The sequence below is a fragment of the Asparagus officinalis genome, chromosome 1, assembly GCF_001876935.1.
Source record: "Asparagus officinalis chromosome 1, Aspof.V1, whole genome shotgun sequence".
In the NCBI taxonomy this organism is placed as follows: domain Eukaryota; kingdom Viridiplantae; phylum Streptophyta; class Magnoliopsida; order Asparagales; family Asparagaceae; genus Asparagus; species Asparagus officinalis.
In genome coordinates this window covers 20,857,519-20,879,294 of record NC_033794.1, presented here as the reverse complement: position 1 = coordinate 20,879,294, position 21,776 = coordinate 20,857,519, and the positions used below count along the sequence as shown (strand labels likewise).

Genomic DNA, 21,776 nt, shown 5'->3' with positions numbered 1-21,776 from the left:
ACCCCACCCAAAAAAAGAAAAAAAAGAAAAAAGAAAAAAAAGAAAAAAAGAACACACAAAAATACCTTAAGCGGATGGAACCTGTTGCAAACAACTACGGCATCTTGGTCTTTGGTCTAGTAGAGTGGATATGCAGTTACACAATGGTTAATATTCTTCGCATCTAGCATCAGTTAGATTTTACTTAAACAAGCATCTATTGCTCTCCGTATAAAGCGTTTGTTGTAAGGACTTGAATCTGTCAGGAGAGAATATGCTAAAATTAGTCACTTTGCCCTTGTTTTGATGTGGTCAAGCAGAAATTTTATGGTCAATCAACTTTAAAAAAGTAATTGATTGAATCATTTGACTTCACAAAGTGATAATTCTTTGGAGTTTCCGAGCCATATCTTGGTCAGCAATACTCACCTCTAAAATCTTGACATTCCATCTATTAGATACAATGTTTGTAGGTCTTAAATAAAGCTTATGTGCTAAGTTACTCGTGGTAAAGGCTTATTTCCAGATAAAATGCCTCCATAACCGAGTGCTAGGGGATAGAATATATCACACACAATGAGATGTTTTCTCATGTTGCATTTGTTATGTATAATTTTCTTCATAATTTTTTGCATAGATTTTCTTGAGAGTGTTCAGTATGGCACCGACATTACTCAAAATTCCTTGAAAGATAAGATTCTATGGACATTCCCATATTTCTTAGAGAAGTGCGAAAAGTAGATGAGTTACACCACATGGTAAGAATCTTATATGCAAAATCTTATTTTCAAAGAGATCATACATGTCTAGGGATCATAAACGTAAAATGCGTACATTCTCTGTCATGCCCTTGGGATCGAGCTGTTTTTTGACTCCGGGGTTGCGCAACACAGTGCACTCAGACATCAATTTTCAGTTATCAATTTCAGAGCAATATTTCAATTTTCAAACTATTCCAAAATAACACATATCAAAGTAGTACTCAAGATCTTTCTTCGACAATTTATAGAGTTACTACTATTCCAAAATTTATACATAGTGTGGTTGCACAAACCGCATATATCTATACTCCAAAATACATCTACGTCCTTTTAACTTGCCGCACATATATACATACACATGCTAACAAGTACGTACTCTCAAAACAAACCAAAAGTATAGGGTTTACCCTATCCCCTTATCATCCGCAAAAATTCCTCTCCCAAAAAATTTGATCCGTCTGACAAGTACAATCTATCCTGGATTCTCCTATGAAAAACATTTATGATGAGTGGGATGAGTATGACACTCAGTAAGCAACCCATCTACGTTCTAAGCCATAGTCTAACACAAAAATACCGGTACATTAACAATTCGGCACAAAATAATTGGAATTCAGAAAAATGAATAAAATCAGACTAAATCAAATAAATTCAAACTTCTCAAATTCAATACAGTTTCAACTGAAAATTAAACGTAGCAGTTGAAAAATTGAAATCTCATTCTTCATAAGCTTAATTATTAAATGATTACTCTTACCATCTGAGCCAAGGGACCAAAAATTCGTGATGGTATTACCCACCATGTCCAGAAACAGTGCAGTAATAATCCAGATATTCTCATGAATTTAGTAATCTCAACGGATGTCCCAATTAAAACTCCTTTGAATGTCTCCAAGGGGTCCAGACAAAACCCCCTTGAACGTCTCCAAGGAGTTCAGACAAATACCCATCCGAACGTCTCCAGATGGTCCAGACAAATATCATGGGTCTATAATCCATAATTATATCAATAATCTCTTTAAATTTCACCCACGTGGGTCCAGACAGAATTTCCCAATGACTAGAGGTATTTATTTACATCCTTAATAGTGATCTTTGTCGAAATTTTTTAAATCAAACAAATGTCAGTAGAAATCTTTATTTGAAATTGTGTTATAATTCTTATTTTATATCTTTCGATAGTCTTTTCTATTAAAATATTCCAAGAATCCTTAATGAAACTCTGATACTCTATTTTTATGAATTATATCAATACACTTTAAAAAAACTGTACTTATGACTGTAGTATCATGTTTGCCTAATATTTAGTACAAATGTAGTCATGTCTCAAAATTTCACCCATAACTGATACAAACAACTTACATTGCAGTCTTAATGTGTTATAGCACTAACTAAAAAAATTTAATTACTTTCCTATAAACATAAGAGAGGATAGTAACAATTTTCACTTCTTCAGGGACTTAAATGAACAAGTGCGCAACATAAGTTACATTTACTCTGAAAGAGATTAGTCAAATAGTGTAGCATGGAACTCTTGGAATTTCTTATATGCTAGTTTAGAGCTAACCTTTTATAGGTGATAACTGGTTGATCTCTTTTCTTCATTATGTAATATTAGATGAAATATCCAAATTTCTTATTGGTCTTTGATGTATTTGTCTCTAACATCATTTTAGAAATGAAAGTATAGAACAACTTTAAGCTCTATTGCGTATGAATCAGTTTGACAAATATGTGAATCCTGCATCACAATAATTTATACCATGCTTCCCTTGTTCTTTAATCAAACTATCATTCCTAAGGGTACAAATTAACAGTAGCTTAGCTTCATATGTCATATGTCAAATAACAATTATTACATTCAAACTGGAGTTTAGAAAGAGGATGGAATTACTTAAGTGAATCTACAATTTTCAGTTTGCACCCTTCTCTCTCCCATTTCCTTTTTATTTCATTCATTATTTATGATAGAGTTTAAACCTCTTGTATGTAGAATAACTAATAATGTTAAAAATATGTCATACTTGGTAAACTGTACATGAATGTTCAAGACAATATAAATAGATAAAAAAACTCATTTCCTAAGTAAAAGCAATTCTAATTATACTGTCAATTTCAGATTATTATTGTTCAATTAGTAGAGGTATTACATACACACCAATGACAGGAAACTAAAATTCCTGGGAATCTCAGGTTGATTGAGTATTTTAAACGCTGCATCTCTACTGTCAAATTTCCTGAAGATTGGTGCATAGTCTTAATTTTAGGCAATTGAGAAAGAAAAGTGAGGTTGAAAGTAGTTGAAAACTTAATGGTTTAAACCTTATTATTAATAAACACGTGCAACCCTCACTATTATGCCAAGGTGGAGTGGAGATGTCGAGGAGTGGAGAAGTCGGTGTAAGGCATCTGCAGAAGCTAGTACCGCTCCACAAAGCCTACTAGAATCTGAAATATGCTTCCAAAATGCTGTATGTTGGCCATAGAAGTCGGGAACGTGGGACGCTATAGCAAACCAGGACTCGGATTCAATCGTCCCGGATTCGCGGTGGAACACGACACAATTCACCAACTTTAGCAACCCATTTAAAATATAAGCTACTAAAATTTTGAAAAGAAAATAACTCTTTTTAAAAGAATAAAGAACAAAATCATGAGATATTAAACAAATAAAGTATGCATACCATAATTGCAAGTTTGCAACATGATTTTCAGGGTTCTTTTACCAATTTGATATCAAGTAGCATATTTCATAAATTTGACTCTTGCAAAACCTCCAATTCCTACATTTATTAACGGAACCTAAAACATAGGACATCCATTGGTGTATCATATAAGTAATACCCTTTCGTACCCAATTCCAAATGAGTGGCGTACCACGCTTCTGTACCATCCTGTGAACCGGAACGGCTCTGGTTCTGTGCAACTATGTTATTGACATCACTGAAAGATGTTAAGGGTTTGAAACCAAGCTTTATTATTTAGACTGCCAACTAATTACTTCTCAGCCATTGAGCATGCTAGCGTGTAAAATTTAACCTATTCATCCAAAGAGTTCAATCTTTACAGTGCATCTATACACTGCATCATATGATTTAAATGCACACTATCTTTATTGGTTGAGACTGAATGTCTGTGTGCTAAATCACATTGGGTAACTAGACATACCTGTGTTATTCGTGCCTTTTATCTTTTAACTTTGAGCAGGTTTTTTTGAGCTTACTTTATAAAAGTTAGCGCGTGCAATTTCCCATCCATTCAGAAAAATTTTCATGAAAGGAACAGATTATTTTTTGGGTCAGATAACTAGCTAGTAGAGACATCCCTAAATATTCTCGGTATTATTAGCATGTGAAAAATGCCACTTCATTTCTTATTTCTCTAAATGCGTGCACAAAAAAGAAGCATGTTTTGACAAAACACAACAAGGATTCATCACTTAACTCTTCCTCAAACTTTATTCGGTATATTTGTTTAGGGACTGCAGCATAATCTAATTTAATTTGTGGATGCATTTAACATATTTGAATTGTTTATTATAAATTTTGGAATGAGATACTCACGTGTTTGTAGCTTATTATTTAAGGTGGCAGCCTGTGGAAAAGTTAAATCTCCCAGATAAAGATGGACTGCAAGGTTTCCATAAAGTCGATGTTGATGTTCCAGCTGATGAATGGGTCAATATAACAAAGTTCTATGATGTCCTAGTATTTAATACTGGACACTGGTAATCTCTATTTTCTTTACTACTGATTTCTTTCTGTGAAACTATATTCAGTATTGGCTGTTAAATACACCCCTCAATGCAGGATCATGTCAAATCCACGCATTAAAAGAAAGCTATTGCATCTTCATGCATTCTAAAAAAGACTTGACAGTTTTACATATTTGCTCTTACTATAAGAGAATCATTAATTGTGTTGCATTTGTGTGGGAGAGGGACAGTGCCAAGGATAGCTGCAGTAGTGGATTGCTTTGGTACTTCCTCCCCTAGCATGTCCTCCCATGTGCCTCTACCTAAACTTCCTATTTGTTCTTAGTTTGAAGTTTATTTATAACATGCCTTTGTGTGAGGATTAGGGAAACCCTTTGTTAATGATGATCGTCATTGTAGCGGTTTTGAGTATCGGATATGTAAGGTATGTTTAGATCTGGTTATAAGATCACAACACTATACTCCAAAATTTCCTTTTAGACATATATATAAAATCTGTTAGCAAGTGGACTGTACTTAAATACTAGGGAACTAGGTTAATTTCTTTTAGATAGCTATACGACGCAGAAGTGATGTAAATAAACAACTATTTCACATATGGGTGTTTCTGTCTGATTAATTTTACTGCATTACAATGAGAAATAGATAGACATAAAATTTAGGTAATTGCAGCATAGCGTTTAAAAGCTGGCATACAATTCTATGATCCAGGTGGATTTCTAGTTTGTAACAAGTATTTCACATTCTGATCATGCCATGCTTAAACTTTTCATTACTTCAGATTTCAAATAATGTGCATCATTATTTTGATTCTCTACAGCTGCTATCATCCCATGCTATTGAAAAGTTACTTTGCTCTCGAAGTAAAACAAACAATAACATATAATTCACCGCTTTTATTGGAAATCAAATCTCCAAATATTACCTGACAATATTAGTGTCACTTTTACGTAGGTGGGGTCTTGATAAATTTCCAAAAGAAAAACCTCTGGTTTTTTACAGAGAAGGAAAACCTGTAGTTCCTGCTCTTGGAATCTTAGAAGGGCTTCAGGTGGTCCTTGAAAGTATGGTTTCTTATATTGAAAGAGAGGTCCCTAAGAGCACCCTAAAGTTTTGGCGCACTCAGTCTCCTAGACATTTTTATGGTGGTGAATGGGATCACAACGGCAGCTGCTTATTTACTGAGCCTCTGAAACAGCAAGAGGTACTCGTGAATATTTCATCACGAACTCTTTTCAGTCAATTTATTTTCCTCAGGTAGAGCTATCACACTGATATTAGTACAGCTCGATTCATGGTTTGATCCCAGGAATAAAGGGGTGAACAAGGAGGCCAGAGAAGTCAACCTTCTGATCCTACAAGCATTGCAAGGATCACGTATTCGACTTTTGAACTTAACTCATCTGAGTGAGTTCAGGGCAGATGCTCATCCCGCAATCTGGTTAGGGAAAAAAGATGCGGTAACAATCTGGGGACAGGATTGCATGCACTGGTGCCTTCCAGGTGTCCCTGATACTTGGGTCGATATCTTATCTGCACAAATATTATACAACTTGGAAACAGGGTAATGTGGTAATTAAAAATTATAAAGAAGCAAGTGTTCTGGCCTGCAAGTCCTTAATCTGAAGAGATGGTGAGTTTTTTTGCACGAAATCACTAGAGGACATATCTTGGGAGAAGACTGGCCGATATAATTCTTTCAAGTGCATGACTAGACTGGCCGATATAATTCTTTCAAGTGCATGACTATGGAATTCAGAATTTGTGGCCCCGTGTACTTTTCTTTTTCCTCGTTCGTTATGTACCAACTGGGTCCTCATAGTACATGGCATGTTTCTAAACTCAAAAGTCTCATATGGTGCAATGATCCTGAGCCAAGGAAATATTATTTCCGGCCTCTCATATGCAGTTCATTTTTTACGAGTTTGGTTTTACTGATTTCTTAAGCTATGAATTGTTGCAGACTTTTGGTTTTGTGCCATGATTATCGCAAAGTGCTTGCCTGTATGGTTTAGTTCCTATCCACATTTGAGGTGTCAGTCCTTTAAAGCAGTCAGTTGCGGTTACTGAGAGCTTTTTTGACCGAAAGCCTTTTAACTTGTTTAGTTCAATAGTTATCACACAGATTACTATGTGTTTTGACTTGCAGAGTGAATGTAAAGAAAAACGCTACTCTTTGAAGTGTGTTTCCAGATGAGTTATGAATGGTGTTTTACTAGCTTTATGTGAATTACCACACCTTCCAAGAAAGGGAAGAACCCATTTGTTTAGTTATGCTACAAACTAATGTGAAGCTCTGTTCTCTGTCAATTTTGGGTGAAGGATAGAAATAAACTCCTGCTTGGTTTCTGTTTCTTTGTCTTCCTTCTTCAGTCTTTTTTCTTGTATGGGCGTTGTTCTACTTCTTTTTCTTTTCTATTTCTGAAAGATTTCTTTTGTGTTTGGCACTTCAGAGATGAATTGATGATGTGTGGATGAAAACGGTATTGTGTTTGCAAATAAATGCGTAACACTTGATAACCAGTAGCCTTTCTTCTCATGATGTTATGGTGGAACGAATGGCACTGTGCGTATGCCCTCTTATGCGTTTGCGTGTTGTGTGTATGCGCGTGTGTATAGAAGGGTTATACCACTGAACCCTTGTATAGGAAATAAATGGCATCACCTGCCACTCTTTATGACAAATAGTCAAAAGCTACGAGTTTGCTCAGTCCTTGCTATCTTTTAACTGCCTACATCCTCCTCTCATGTATCCACTTTTATCTATCTTTCTTCGTGCAAGAGATTTGCTGTTGTAATCAAACGGTGGCGGAAGAAGTAGGAATTTTGTAACTGGATCATCTGCCTCTCCGGTCATCCGTAAGCTGGCTGAGAAGCTGCATACTCTCAAGGTCATTGCTGCAAACATAAATGATTTCAATTGTTGAGATGGAACCGTGGCTTAATAGTCTCAATCAAACCTTCCGCTTACGAGGCAGAAGATGCACGCATCCTCAGAACCAGGCCAGCCCTCTTCCTCTGCTATGTTCTACAGGGTTGTGCCCTGGAAAGCAAACGAATTTTGTTTTGGCGTTCGAAGAGGTTGGATAAATTAGAAAAAAAATGCTTCTTCTGGTTGTGCCCATGTTGTTGAGATGCTAAGAGCACATGATGACTTCACGAACAAAATATACCTCGTTGGCTGTGTTTGTAGCCTACCTGAGTGTCTATGCAAAACACATTTCCATTTTATATCAAAGATTGAGGATAATTTTCATTATATCAAAGATTTGAGGGGTAGCTATGCAAAACACATTTCCATTTTATAAGCTTGGATGCTATCTGAGCGTCTGACTATTTTTGAGATTACTGGAAAAAGTGAATGCCTCTGGAAAGTGTTGTTAAACTGGTGCGATGGATGATTCCAGAATTTCACGAATGATTCCCAAAATGTTTTGTATTCTTCAGGGTATTTGCCACTTGATCTTGTAACAGCAGCAGTAACATGTACCTGTAATTTTTGTTGGTGATATTTTTTGCAGTGTATTTATCATTGTTGTCTCATGCTTGCGGACATCTATATGAGAGTAAAGCAATCTCATTGCTTGCTATGAAGTGTTTTTATGAAACCATTTAGTGAGCGTAGTGCTTTTACCTCTGTGAGACCAGTAGTTTCTCCTTGACCTGAAATACACATGAATTTATTCCCAGGGGTGTAAGATAAGAAATGGAGAAAATGCTATATATGTTTGTAATAGGAGCAAAACTTGTGTCCACTTAAGTGGACATCCACTAAACTTTTTAACCCTTAGGTGTTTCCTAGGGATCCTTGCATGATATAAAGTGACTTTTTATATGTTAAATGAGTGGATATAAAGTTTGGTGGACACACTATTCACTATCCACCTAAGTTGACACAAGTTCTACTCTTTGTAATAGATATATTATGATTTAACATTATTCAAGTAGCACTACAAGAAGGCCTGTTCTGCATATGCTAGCAATACATCATGCATGCCATATATTTAAATTTTAATATAGATATATATGTTTGTACTCTCTTTCTTAATGAGAGAGGAGACGTCGGCGAGGCTCTGCTGGGCGAGTCGGCCAGTGAGGTGGCGGAATCGCGTACTCAACGCGATCCCTCAACTGCTTGGCAACAGCATGAGGAGTCCGAGGTGGGACTACTTGCTGTGCTCTGGAAGGAGGATGAGTCTCCGACCGTAGGTCTCCAGAAGGTGGGGGGACGACTGATGCAGCTTGCTGTGGCTGTGGAAGCCGGCTGAGAAGCTCGCTAGTGAAGGTAGCGAGTTGCTGTTGGAAGATTTGAGAAATCTTCTGAGCTGTTTCTTCAAGATGGGCTTGAGTAACGTAGCTCTGGTGCGGTTCTACAGGGTGAGACTGGTTAGCCCTATCTTCAGAACCAAACATATTTTCTCGAAAAAGAAAGATGCTCCACGGTAAGCGCCAAACTGTTGATGTTAAATGATCACACACTCAATAAAAATGGTTGGATGGGGGTGGGATTGATGAGGGGCCGCTTCCTTCCCTAAATATCTGGTTCTGAGTTGAGTGACTGAAGCCTGCACATGTAAAAACTCGTGAGAGGACGGGGACTGGTTCCCCCGCGGTTCCTCCGACGATCAAGTCAGCCGGTGAACTTGAGTGGGGAATATGATGAACTATGAGAGTTCTTGTGTCTAGTATAACTTATAAATATTGCTTAAAGAACTGATCTGGAAGAATATTCTATGTTAGAATAGTACCTCTATTTATAATGATGGTATAATGATAGAATATTAGACACTTCGGCCGAGCACAAGATGACGGTGAAGAAGTATGAGTTGGTGGCTGCGTCAGCACCTTCTTTACACGTGTCGGTCGGCGAATGGAGGAGAGATTACCTCAGCATTAAATGAGATGCGATCTATGGTATGGCGGTGCTGACGTGGTCCAATGAGTCATGAAAACTATCGGGTTAGAGGTACGATGCGCTTGCTAAACATTAAATGCGACGCCGACGTGCTGTCAGTGGGAGAAGATCGAGGCTGAAGTCGCCCTCTAGCTTTACCGAGAAGTAACGTCTTTTGAGTTGTCCTCGTGAGACGTCGAATAGTTGGGCTAGTGGGCTCATAGCAAGTCGTCTTCGACAAGAGGATCGACTAGTTCCACCATTCGAGTCGACATGAAGAGATGTCAACTCAACGGGTCGGCTACGTCGAGATTTTTAGCGATTTTGACCCTCAATCTGACTTGAGTGGTGCATGTAGGGGGACACCTGTCCGTAGCTGGCAAATGGCTGTACTTTGACGGCTAAAAACACCATAACACATATAAATAAAAAAATGCTATAAAATGCACTCTATAGTCTATAATAATTCATGTAGAGAAAGTAGAATAGAAATGTCTCCCAATACAAATCTTAAAGTTGTTAGAAAACGATGGCGCGCCAATGTTCTAGAAATTATATTAAAATTTATTAGTTACTAGTGGCCAACTTGAAAATTTATATTAGAGACGCATGGTAAGTCTTTTCTATATGGTTTTTTATAATTGCAAACTATGGATGACCCCCTTCTTACGTCCTCTTAGTTGCACCAACTCCCCTCAACTACTTTCTTAGCACTTAGCCTCCCCCAATTCATGAAAAAGAGTGACAACATATTCAATTTAACCTTCAAAAAAATGAAAGTCAAGGAATGCTCTGTGTTAATAAATTCGTTGAGGGGTTTTAATTACAGCTAGAGGTATAGATGAGGGGGGTATATGCGATTTACACTTTGATGACATTGTGATGAAGAGAAGAGAAGGAAGGAGTTTTTTGGGGTGCAAAGAAAGACATCGACAGAATGCGGGGGATGCTAATTAAGTTGAGCGTTTTTGGTTTTTAGTGATCTTGTTCGTGAGCATTATCTAGCGAATAAAAGCATAAACGTTAAGTAACTTGAGTTTCTGTGAGGCTATGCCTCCTAATTTCTACATCAGTATACTCTCATACGTTTGAGGAAATATCATGTATATGTTGTTGATAAGACCTAAAATAATATTCATCTGTATATAATAAGACCTAAATTATTATTCATCTAATATTCCAATGTGTTCGTTTTGTGTATCTTCAGATATCCTGAAGACATTCTAAAACCGATCTACTCGAACACTAATGAGATGCTACCTCATTAAATATATATTTGTATTCTCTATTGATCGCCAAGTAAAATATGAAACAATGTGATCATAAAACATGCATCCGATAAAACTATCCACCGTTGATATTTTAAAGAGGTAACAACAACAACAAAAGGTATCACATAGGAAACAACCATGAACATTTGCGGTTAGGTACGAAACAACCATAAACATTTTTTCCGTTAGAGAAAACTACAATAAACTTTCAAAACTGCCAAAAAAAAAATCGTGAACTTTTGGAAATTGTTGCTAACGGCATTAATGGCTTGGATAAAAGGTCTAAACTACCCTTGTTTACATCTATCAAAATGCAAGTTAAGTTCACAAGAGTAATCTAGAAGACATATAAAAGTACACAAGGACAAAGTTGCACGAAATATGTCATGGGCAAACAACGTGAATAACTCACCTTAGCTGCTTTAAGGCATGTAAATTTTAGTAAAATAGTTCATGTCAGATTTATTTAATGAAAAAAGGAAAAATTGTGTCAATGCCCCAAAAAATAAACTTTTCATGTACCCCGGCCCCGTATTACTTTTCATGTGTATTAGGCCCTAAATACATTGGTTTTATGTGATTCAACCCATATTTGCACTTTTCAAGAGAAAAAATCCAAAAAAATTCCATCAATACCCCTCTTCTTCTCTACCAATTTTATTTTCATGGAGACCACAACTCCCTCCTCCCCTCTTCTCTGCCCAATCTTCCTCCTCTCTCCCTCTTATTTCTCATCCCCTACGACCCCCGATCTCCCTCTCCCGCCTCCCCTTCCGCCGCCACCGAGCACCCTCTGACCCCATTGTCTTAGGCATGCATTGAGAAGACTTAGAGGAGGAGGAGGAGAAGTGGTTAGCGAGATGGACAGAGAGGAACATGGAAAAGGATCGGAGAGAAGGTAGGAAAGGTCGAGCTCATTGAACCACTGAGAGGTCCATGGTGAGGATGAGGTGAAGGGAGATCAGGAGGGGTGTGGATGGATTTGGTGATGGAGGGTGGTTTGCAAGAAGGGTAGAAGGCGGCTAGGAGATGAAGGTAAGGGTTAAGGCTCGGATTAGTGGGCCATGAAGGAAGAAAAGGAGGATAATGAAGTTTTTAGAACATATGTGTTGTTTGTTGAAATGCTTGTGAGGTGAAACATTGGCATGCAAGTTAAAATGATATTACTTGGGCTAAAAATTTGTGAATGCCAAGTATTTTAGGAAATGTTATGAGATGTGCCCTATTAACTTAAGTCATTATCTATTAACTATAACCAATACCTGTTAAGTTTAGCTGGTACATATTAACTATATTTAGTATATGTTAACTATATCCAGTATCTGTTAACTATATTCAGTAAATGTTCAATATTTTTATATATGTTTTGTTGGCCTTCTTGTTTTGATGATGTTTAACAAACAATTTATTACTAATGTTGTTTGTCTAGTGTTTGTGTTTTCGTATTTATTCTAGGTAAACAACGTGTTGGAGGATGGATGGAATAGAGCTTCAACGATCACATCCAAAGGAGGTTGGCGGAATGTCGGTGAAGCCTTGCTATTCAAAGTTCAAGATCCAAGTTCAAGCTTCATCCGCGAGATTACCAAGTCAAGCTTATTGAAGATCAAGATCATTGCTTGGGTAATTTAGTTTAGGAATTTATATTATGTGTGTTAGTACTTTAAGCTCAATCATATACACACATACACGTTTTGGATTTTGTATATATATAGTTATATATATACATATATGTTTTGGTTTGATAGTTTTCAAGTTTTACTATGAAACAAATGAATAGAATTGGAAAATACTATTTTGTTTCATGTTTATATGCCTATATATGATTTTCCCTTTAACAAGCTTATATTTAATGAAATCATATTTAGTGTTTTGAATATATTTGCATAGAATATGCAATTTTATGAAAATATTGCATTTCTAGGTTATAGACTTCATAACAACATATTATATCTTTTATCAAGTCTACACAATCATTTTATAAGGTTTCAAACTGTTGTTTAAGTCAAAATATCAAAATATCAATTTTCAGGTTTTCATGTTTTTGAACATATTTGAAAAATGATGATATTTTTCATTTGGGAAGTCCTTTTTCAAAACCGTCAGTCGACCGGTCCGGTCGACCGAGAGCTTTTTCGGTCGACCGGATCGGTCGACCGACGCCTGTCTAGTACAGTTCCAACGGCTCTTTTTATGACCGTTGCCTTGGGGCTGTTTTGTCTTTTGCTGAGGTTTTTGGCTGAGTTCTTGGGAGGTTATATATACCCCCATTGCACTCTTTTCTAATTGACAAGAGAATGGTTTAAAAGATTTTAACAAGGGTTTAAACTTGTTTAGTGTTTGTTTAAAAAGCTTTTATTTCACAAGAGCAAAGAGGAGATCATCCTTTGGTGTTTGGGCATTCAACTCATCTCTCTCTCACTCTTGATCTATAGAGAAGTTTTCCTTAAACTCAATTCTAGCTATTTATTGTTTTGATCTTAATTTCCATAAGCTAGATTTCTATATTGAGTTTAATTGTTTTATTGATACTCTTTGTTTACACACACAACCATTGAGCTTATTGTATTTGCATACATTATATAATTAGGTTGTGGGATAGTGTGACATTGAGTTGAGCTTAATTGAGTTCTCACCTTGTTAGAGAGAACAATCATTTGTCATATTGTGCCTAATTGTGAGGATTCACGTGTAATACACTTGTACACCGAGAGAAGTGTGTGGTGAGAGACGGGGTCGAATCCAAAAGGAGTGGCGTCGGTTGACGTGCCTAGGGAGAGGTTGTAACCGAGCACTTGAGGAGGAGGACACGGGCTAGGACCAACACTTAGTGTGTGAGGTGTGATTGCATAGTGATTGTATTGTGAGGTGTAAACATTGTTCGGGTGAACGTAGAAAACCCGGTTGTGATAGTGGAGATCTCCTCGAGGTGAGGAGCGGAGACGTAGGTCGTGGGGACCGAACTCCGTAATCATATTATTTGTTTGTGATTGCATTGGCGCACTTACTTTTATGTTCATATCTTATATCGCCTTTGTATATTGCTTGTTGATTATATTGCCCACTATCTAGTTTAGATTGTTTACTCTTGAGATTATATATCCTTGCATATACATTACCTATATCTCTTTGTTAGGATATATCTTGTTGTTCATATTGCTTATCCTAGCTCATATACATTGTTGTTTTTCATACTTGCTAGGATAACTTGTTAATTAGTTTTTAATTGGCATTTAATCGGATTAGATTAGCATAAGACCCTAATCACCCCCCCTCTAGGGTCTAACATGTTTATGTTAGCTCTAATATCTATTTACTTATTAATTTAGCAGGCGATGAGAAATTATTAGATTATGAATTATAAGTTACTTTTAACACATATAGGTTACAGGTAATAGTTATATGTGATACTTACTAGAACAGTTTATAATTAACATGTACCTGTAATAATTAACATATACATGTGATAATTAACAAGAACTAGTTATAATTAACATATACAGGGTATATTTAACATGCACTTATAATACTTCCATGGAACTCGTGTTTTGCATATACATATGAATGGTTTGAAGTCTTTGATTTATCATGAGTCATAGAGTTTGAAGTCGCATGAAATAATCATATAAGCAGTCAAGTTCGCTCAGAAACATTGAAGAAGAATATGATGATAGTGAACCTTACCTACAATGATCCCAAATGAAAATCATGGAATTGTTCATATCTATACAAATAAAACAAAATTGAAGTAGAACTCAATTAAGATGACTATCTATTGACCTCATTTTGTTACGTTTTGGGTCATACCTATTACATGTTAACTTTAACTAGTACCTATTAATTATATTCCATACTTATTAACTTTAGTTATTACATATTAACTATAACCAATACCTGTTACTTTAGCTAGTATCTGTTAACTATACCCAATATCTGTTAGCCACTATTTGTCAACTATATCTAATAACTGTTCAATACTTTTATATATGGTCATGTTAGCTCTAATATATGTTTGCTTATTAATTAGTAGGTGATGAAAAATTATCCAATATATGAATTATAAGTTACTTTTAACATGTATGGATTACAGTTCATAATTATATGTGATTCTTAACCAAAATAGTTTATACTTAACATGTACATGTAATAATTAACATAACATGTGATATTTAACAATAACCAATTATAATTGACAGGTACATAGTACAAAGTTCCAATTCTAAATGTGACTTACATTGTCTTCTTTTGCTTAAAGATGAGTGAAATATGCTTGTAGAATCATCTTTGCACTGAAAATAGTTAACATGTACTGGCTAAAATTAACAGGTAGTGGATATAATTAATATGTACTAAGTATTGTTAATAGGTAAAGTGTATAGTTAACAGATACTGGTTAAAATTAATAGGTAATTGCTAGAGTTAACAGATAACAACTAAAGTTAATAAGCATCGAATGTAGTTAACAGGTGCTAGTTACGACAACCCAAAACATAGCAAGTGAAGTCAATGATCTGTCATCTCAATTAAGTTTTACTTTAATTTTGTTTCATTTGTATAGATATTAAAAAATTCATGATTTTCATAATGAGATTACAAAGTTCTGATTTTGAATGCACATTAGTGTTCAATTAGACAATTCATTCTTTATTTTAGCCAAATAAAGACGAGAAAAAAATACTTAAAGTAAAAAAAGATAAACTATATCTAATACTTGCTAATTTTAGCCTATACCTATTAACTTTAACAAGTACATGTTAATTATATTATGTACCTTTTAACTTTAAGCTTTGTTAAGTATACTAGGTACCTGTTAACTTTAGCAATAACATGGTAATAATATCTAGTATTTGTTAACCTTATAAGCCAATACATGTTAACTATATCCAATATCAGTTAATATGTACTAGCTAAAGTTAACAGGTAGTGGATATAATTGATAGGTATCAGCTAAATAGATACTGAATATAATTAATAGATATTGACTAAAGCTAAAAAATAATGGATAACGTTAACATGTATGAATATAGTTAATGGTCAATGGGTAAACTTAACAATCAATGCTTAAATTTGACACCCAATGTTCAAAATTAACGTTTTTGTACAAACTTAACAGTTATATTATAAATTTAACATACAATGAGTAAAATTAACATAATTCACATCTAATCTTTCATACTTCACAATCATCTCATATAATTATAAGTGTGTGTAGCTTTGATGTTTACATTTATAGATGACCTGTTATTATTACATACTCTGTTTCGATCCACAGTCACTCTCTCTATACGGTACTCCTTGAGCTTCGGCCATGGCTGCCAACTCTTAGCAAAACATAAATTTCAAACAAGTGCAAAAGGATCATCATTTCATTCTTAAAACTCAAGCAAAAAAGAGAAATATCAAACAAACTCATGGTCTCATGATGAAGGAAAGGACCAAAGAACAAACAATACCAAAAATAAAAATTAGAATTGTAGTTTTCTACCCCTCAAATTATAAATATGGTTAATAACCTCATGAACTCTGCAATACTAACTTGCGAATCATTGAAATGAATTAACCTGAATGCTAAATTTACTTCTTCACAAGCTCCTTCCCAAACACTTCAATCAAATCCATGCCTAAATCCTCAATCAAATCCATACACAAATTCAAAGCATTCTCCCCCTACTGCTCCATGCTTCAAACCCAAACCCAAACCTAAATCCAAACCTGATCCAGTAGCTTCTCTTCAAAGCCTCCTCCTCCTCCTCCCTTTTCCTAACAAATTCATTCTCCGTCAACGTGCTTCACCTCCCTTATTGTCGGCACTACTTACAACAAGGGTGCCAAGGAAATGTCGATGTTAGGGCTGGGAAAGGGGAAGGATGGAAAGGAGGAGGAGGAGGAGGAGGACCGCCTGCATTTAAATGTTTACGATATTTTATCTATGTTTTTGTTCTCTTTTCGGATATTATCATCACTAATTAAGCTCGAACTCCTCCATTTTGTTTCTTTAATAAAAAAATAGGTGTAGTCTAATATGACATCAAGCATTTCTTGTCCAGGAGATCTAGTTTCTTGAATATCGACAATCTTATTATTAAATGGGTTGGATATGTATCAAGTACCTTGACCAAATAAATAAAATCAAGGGTTTTTTATTTCTAGGCCCATTTGTTTACTCATCTTTACCTCTAAGCCCAATAACTATTCTTTGTATTCTTAAACCCAAGTTTCTTTTTGTTTTTGCCTTTAAACCCAATTTCTAAAATACTGTATATACAACACTGGTATTCATACCCAAACATGATAAAAACCCTAAAATACCCTTCAATACCCCCCACTTAAACCAGACCCCCCCCTCTCTCTCTCTCGCCCACGACGGATCTCGAGGCAGCCGGACACACCTCCACCCTCTCCAACGAGACACTACAATTCTTCAACGATCAACAAGATGCTTGATGATTTTGGCTTCGGGATCTCTTTCGATGACGAGGAGGAGTGATTTCGTGTGAAATCTCATTTCTATATACTCGATTAGGGTTAGGGTCGGGGTCGGGGTTGGGGGGTTAGGGTTAGTTCATTGATGTTCTTTTGTGCTATCCCTTTTTGTTGAACTAAATCTAATTGTAGAATTGGTTTTATCAATTTATGAATGTATCGTTTCTGTTGAACTAAATCTAATTTGTACACAATAGATTTGCAAAGCAAGAGGTGTGAAATCTGAAGAATCTGGAATTTTGTACCTGTAAATTTTGCTTATAAAGAGTTGGAGAGTATGGAGCTTGCTTTGAAGATTGTGAAAGAGAAATTGCTGGGTAGAGTTAATGGAGTCAGTTATGCTATATGTACATTTTGAAGATTTGTGCAATTTTGAAGATTTGTAACATTTTGTAAAGTCTGGAGCTTGCCTTGAATATAATATCAGTTATATTATGTACATTTTGAAGATTTGTAACATTTTTGAAAGCCTGGAGCTTGCCTTGAATATATGATCAGTTATGCTATGTTTTTTGTGAAGATTTGTAACATTTTAAAAAGTCTAGAGCTTGCCTTGAATATATGATTAGTTATGCTAAGTATATTTTGAAGATTTGTGTAATTTTGGAGTTTGATTTGTAACATATTGTTTCAGATTGTAAGTTTTTGAAAGTAGATAATGAAAGTGTTGTTAGTGCAATATCGTTATTGTTTGTGCAATTTTGGAGTTTGTAAGACTGGAATTTTGTGCAATTTTGTGAGTGCTATTTTGTGGAATTTTGTGTAATTTTATGAGTGTTATTTTGTTCTTGTGCAATTTTGTGAGTGCAACCAAGTGTGATAAACAGCAGATCTCTTTGATTGTAAGTGTAGCGTGATAAATTCAAAGTGTAGCGTGATAACCTGTAAGTGTAGCGTGGTAGACTGTAAGTGTAGCGTGATAGACTGAAATTGTAGCGTGGTAGACTGTAAGTGTAGCGTGGTAGACTGTAAGTGTAGCATGGTAGACTGTAAGTGTAGCGTGGTAGACTGTAAGTGTAGTATGGTAGACTGTACAGGATAACACGCTAGACTTACAGGATAACCCGCTACACTTACAGGATAACCCGCTACACTTACAGTCTAACCCGCTACACTTACAGCATAACACGCTACACTTACAGTCTAACACGCTACACTTACAGCATAACACGCTACACTTACAGGATAACACGCTACACTTACAGCATAACACGCTACACTTACAGGATAACACGCTACACTTACAGCATAACACGCTACACTTACAGTCTAACACGCTACACTTACAGCATAACCCGCTACACTTACAGTCTAACACGCTACACTTACAGAATAACTCGCTACACTTACAGGATAACACGCTACACTTACAGCATAACACGCTACACTTACAGGATAACACGCTACACTTACAGGATAACACGCTACACTTACAGGATAACACGCTACACTTACAGGATAACACGCTACACTTACAGGATAACACGCTACACTTACAGGATAACCCGCTACACTTACAGCATAACACGCTACACTTACAGTCTAACACGCTACACTTACAGAATAACCCGCTACACTTACAGTCTAACACGCTACACTTACAGAATAACCCGCTACACTTACAGTCTAACACGCTACACTTACAGAATAACCCGCTACACTTACAGTCTAACACGCTACACTTACAGAATAACCCGCTACACTTACAGTCTAACACNNNCTGTAAGTGTAGCGGGTTATTCTGTAAGTGTAGCGTGTTATGCTGTAAGTGTAGCGGGTTATCCTGTAAGTGTAGCGTGTTATCCTGTAAGTGTAGCGTGTTATGCTGTAAGTGTAGCGGGTTATCCTGTAAGTGTAGCGTGTTATCCTGTAAGTGTAGCGTGTTATGCTGTAAGTGTAGCGTGTTATCCTGTAAGTGTAGCTTGTTATGCTGTAAGTGTAGCGTGTTATCCTGTAAGTGTAGCGTGTTATGCTGTAAGTGTAGCGGGTTATCCTGTAAGTGTAGCGTGTTATCCTGTAAGTGTAGCGTGTTATCCTGTAAGTGTAGCGTGTTATCCTGTAAGTGTAGCGTGTTATCCTGTAAGTGTAGCGTGTTATCCTGTAAGTGTAGCGTGTTATCCTGTAAGTGTAGCGGGTTATGCTGTAAGTATAGCGTGTTATCCTGTAAGTGAAGTGTGTTATGCTGTAAGTGTAGCGGGTTATCCTGTAAGTGTAGCGTGTTATCCTGTAAGTGTAGCGGGTTATGCTGTAAGTATAGCGTGTTATCCTGTAAGTGAAGTGTGTTATGCTGTAAGTGTAGCGGGTTATCCTGTAAGTGTAGCGTGTTATCCTGTAAGTGTAGCGTGTTATGCTGTAAGTGTAGCGTGTTAGACTGTAAGTGTAGCGTGTTATGCTGTAAGTGTAGCGGGTTAGACTGTAAGTGTAGCGGGTTATCCTGTAAGTGTAGCGGGTTATCCTGTAAGTGTAGCGGGTTATCCTGTAAGTGTAGCGTGTTATCCTGTACAGTCTACCATGCTACACTTACAGTCTACCACGCTACAATTTCAGTCTATCACGCTACACTTACAGTCTACCACGCTACACTTACAGGTTATCACGCTACACTTTGAATTTATCACGCTACACTTACAATCAAAGAGATCTGCAGTTTATCACACTTGGTTGCACTCACAAAATTGCACAAGAACAAAATAACACTCATAAAATTACACAAAATTCCACAAAATAGCACTCACAAAATTGCACAAAATTCCAGTCTTACAAACTCCAAAATTGCACAAACAATAACGATATTGCACTAACAACACTTTCATTATCTACTTTCAAAAACTTACAATCTGAAACAATATGTTACAAATCAAACTCCAAAATTACACAAATCTTCAAAATATACTTAGCATAACTAATCATATATTCAAGGCAAGCTCTAGACTTTTTAAAATGTTACAAATCTTCACAAAAAACATAGCATAACTGATCATATATTCAAGGCAAGCTCCAGGCTTTCAAAAATGTTACAAATCTTCAAAATGTACATAATATAACTGATATTATATTCAAGGCAAGCTCCAGACTTTACAAAATGTTACAAATCTTCAAAATTGCACAAATCTTCAAAATGTACATATAGCATAACTGACTCCATTAACTCTACCCAGCAATTTCTCTTTCACAATCTTCAAAGCAAGCTCCATACTCTCCAACTCTTTATAAGCAAAATTTACAGGTACAAAATTCCAGATTCTCCAGATTTCACACCTCTTGCTTTGCAAATCTATTGTGTACAAATTAGATTTAGTTCAACAGAAACGATACATTCATAAATTGATAAAACCAATTCTACAATTAGATTTAGTTCAACAAAAAGGGATAGCACAAAAGAACATCAATGAACTAACCCTAACCCCCCAACCCCGACCCCGACCCTAACCCTAATCGAGTATATAGAAATGAGATTTCACACGAAATCACTCCTCCTCGTCATCGAAAGAGATCCCGAAGCCAAAATCATCAAGCATCTTGTTGATCGTTGAAGAATTGTAGTGTCTCGTTGGAGAGGGTGGAGGTGTGTCCGGCTGCCTCGAGATCCGTCGTGGGCCTTTTCAAGACATCAAGCACTAAAATCATGGGCCTTTCTTCCTTTCTTCTTCGATTTCTTGGAGGGGGCATGAGAGGTGGGATCGGAGGAGGAAGACAAAGCCTTGAGGAAGGAGGAAGACGAAGACCTGAGGAAGAAGGAAAATGAGGAGAGAGAGGGGGTCTGTCTGGTTTAAGTGGGGGTATTGAAGGGTATTTTAGGGTTTTTATCATGTTTGGGTATGAATACCAGTGTTGTATATACAGTATTTTAGAAATTGGGTTTACAGGCAAAAACAAAAAGAAACTTGGGTTTAAGAATACAAAGAATAGTTATTGGGCTTAGAGGTAAAGATGAGTAAACAAATGGGCCTAGAAATAAAAAACCCTAAAATCAATCGTAACTTGTATGATTAATTTAATTTCTAATAAAATTTGTTTAAGCAACTGACAGTCAAGATTTTTATGACTTCATCACAAGTTTTCAATTCATTGGCTGAAAATATAAAAGGCTAAAGTTATGATATGAATTATTTGAGTTCACAACATCCACATCTGAGTTGCGGTTTATTACAGAAACAGAAGACATCAGTTCTCTGCGTTTGAGCTCAGAATCTTCAGAAGACATTGATCCACATTGAGAGATGCTCCTAACACTTGTGGAGACAAAGCCTCAAGAATCGATTCCTTCCCTGTTAAAAATCCAAACACAGGCCTGAAAACAAAACCCAATCAAACAACCAAATCAGAAGCTCAATTAAAAAAAATAAACACGAACTTAAAATTAATCCTAGCTCAACTTTTGATGCACACATTAGTTTAAATACCAGTACAATCTGTAATGTCTATCATTTCAAATTGTACTGATTGGTAGTGATCTGTGTATTAAGATTTGCGTAAGACGACACGGTCTCCATCTTAGAATCACTCACCGCGGACTCATGGTAATTGAGAACCACTCAATCCCTTCGCCTCCGGCAATCACAGAAACCACGGCAAATTTCGGAACTACGACAAGATCTCCTTCTTTCACCTCCGCGTCTAAAATACACTTACCATTCTTACCTACGATTTGAATCCCTGCATCCCCTCTCATA

General features: G+C 36.3%; 2 protein-coding genes across 3 annotated transcripts in view; one reads left to right on the top strand and one right to left on the bottom strand.

Moving 5' to 3' along the window:
- LOC109820955 (protein trichome birefringence-like 12) overlaps positions 1 to 6,389 on the top strand; it is a 12,364-nt gene extending 5,975 nt beyond the window's left edge. For both annotated transcript variants that reach the window (XM_020387159.1, XM_020387154.1), the window contains exons 2-4: positions 4,327 to 4,467; positions 5,410 to 5,659; positions 5,742 to 6,389. In XM_020387159.1, the coding sequence (XP_020242748.1) occupies positions 4,327 to 4,467; positions 5,410 to 5,659; positions 5,742 to 6,023 (673 nt within the window). In that variant the 3' untranslated portion in view covers positions 6,024 to 6,389. The remainder of the gene's footprint in view (positions 1 to 4,326; positions 4,468 to 5,409; positions 5,660 to 5,741) is intronic.
- The window catches only part of LOC109831659 (glycinin G1-like), a 37,345-nt gene continuing 36,718 nt past the window's right edge, over positions 21,150 to 21,776 (bottom strand). The window contains exons 3-4 of the mRNA XM_020399027.1: positions 21,612 to 21,712; positions 21,150 to 21,394 (exon numbers count right to left, since the gene is read on the bottom strand). Of these exons, the coding sequence (XP_020254616.1) occupies positions 21,268 to 21,394; positions 21,612 to 21,712 (228 nt within the window). The 3' untranslated portion in view covers positions 21,150 to 21,267. The remainder of the gene's footprint in view (positions 21,395 to 21,611; positions 21,713 to 21,776) is intronic.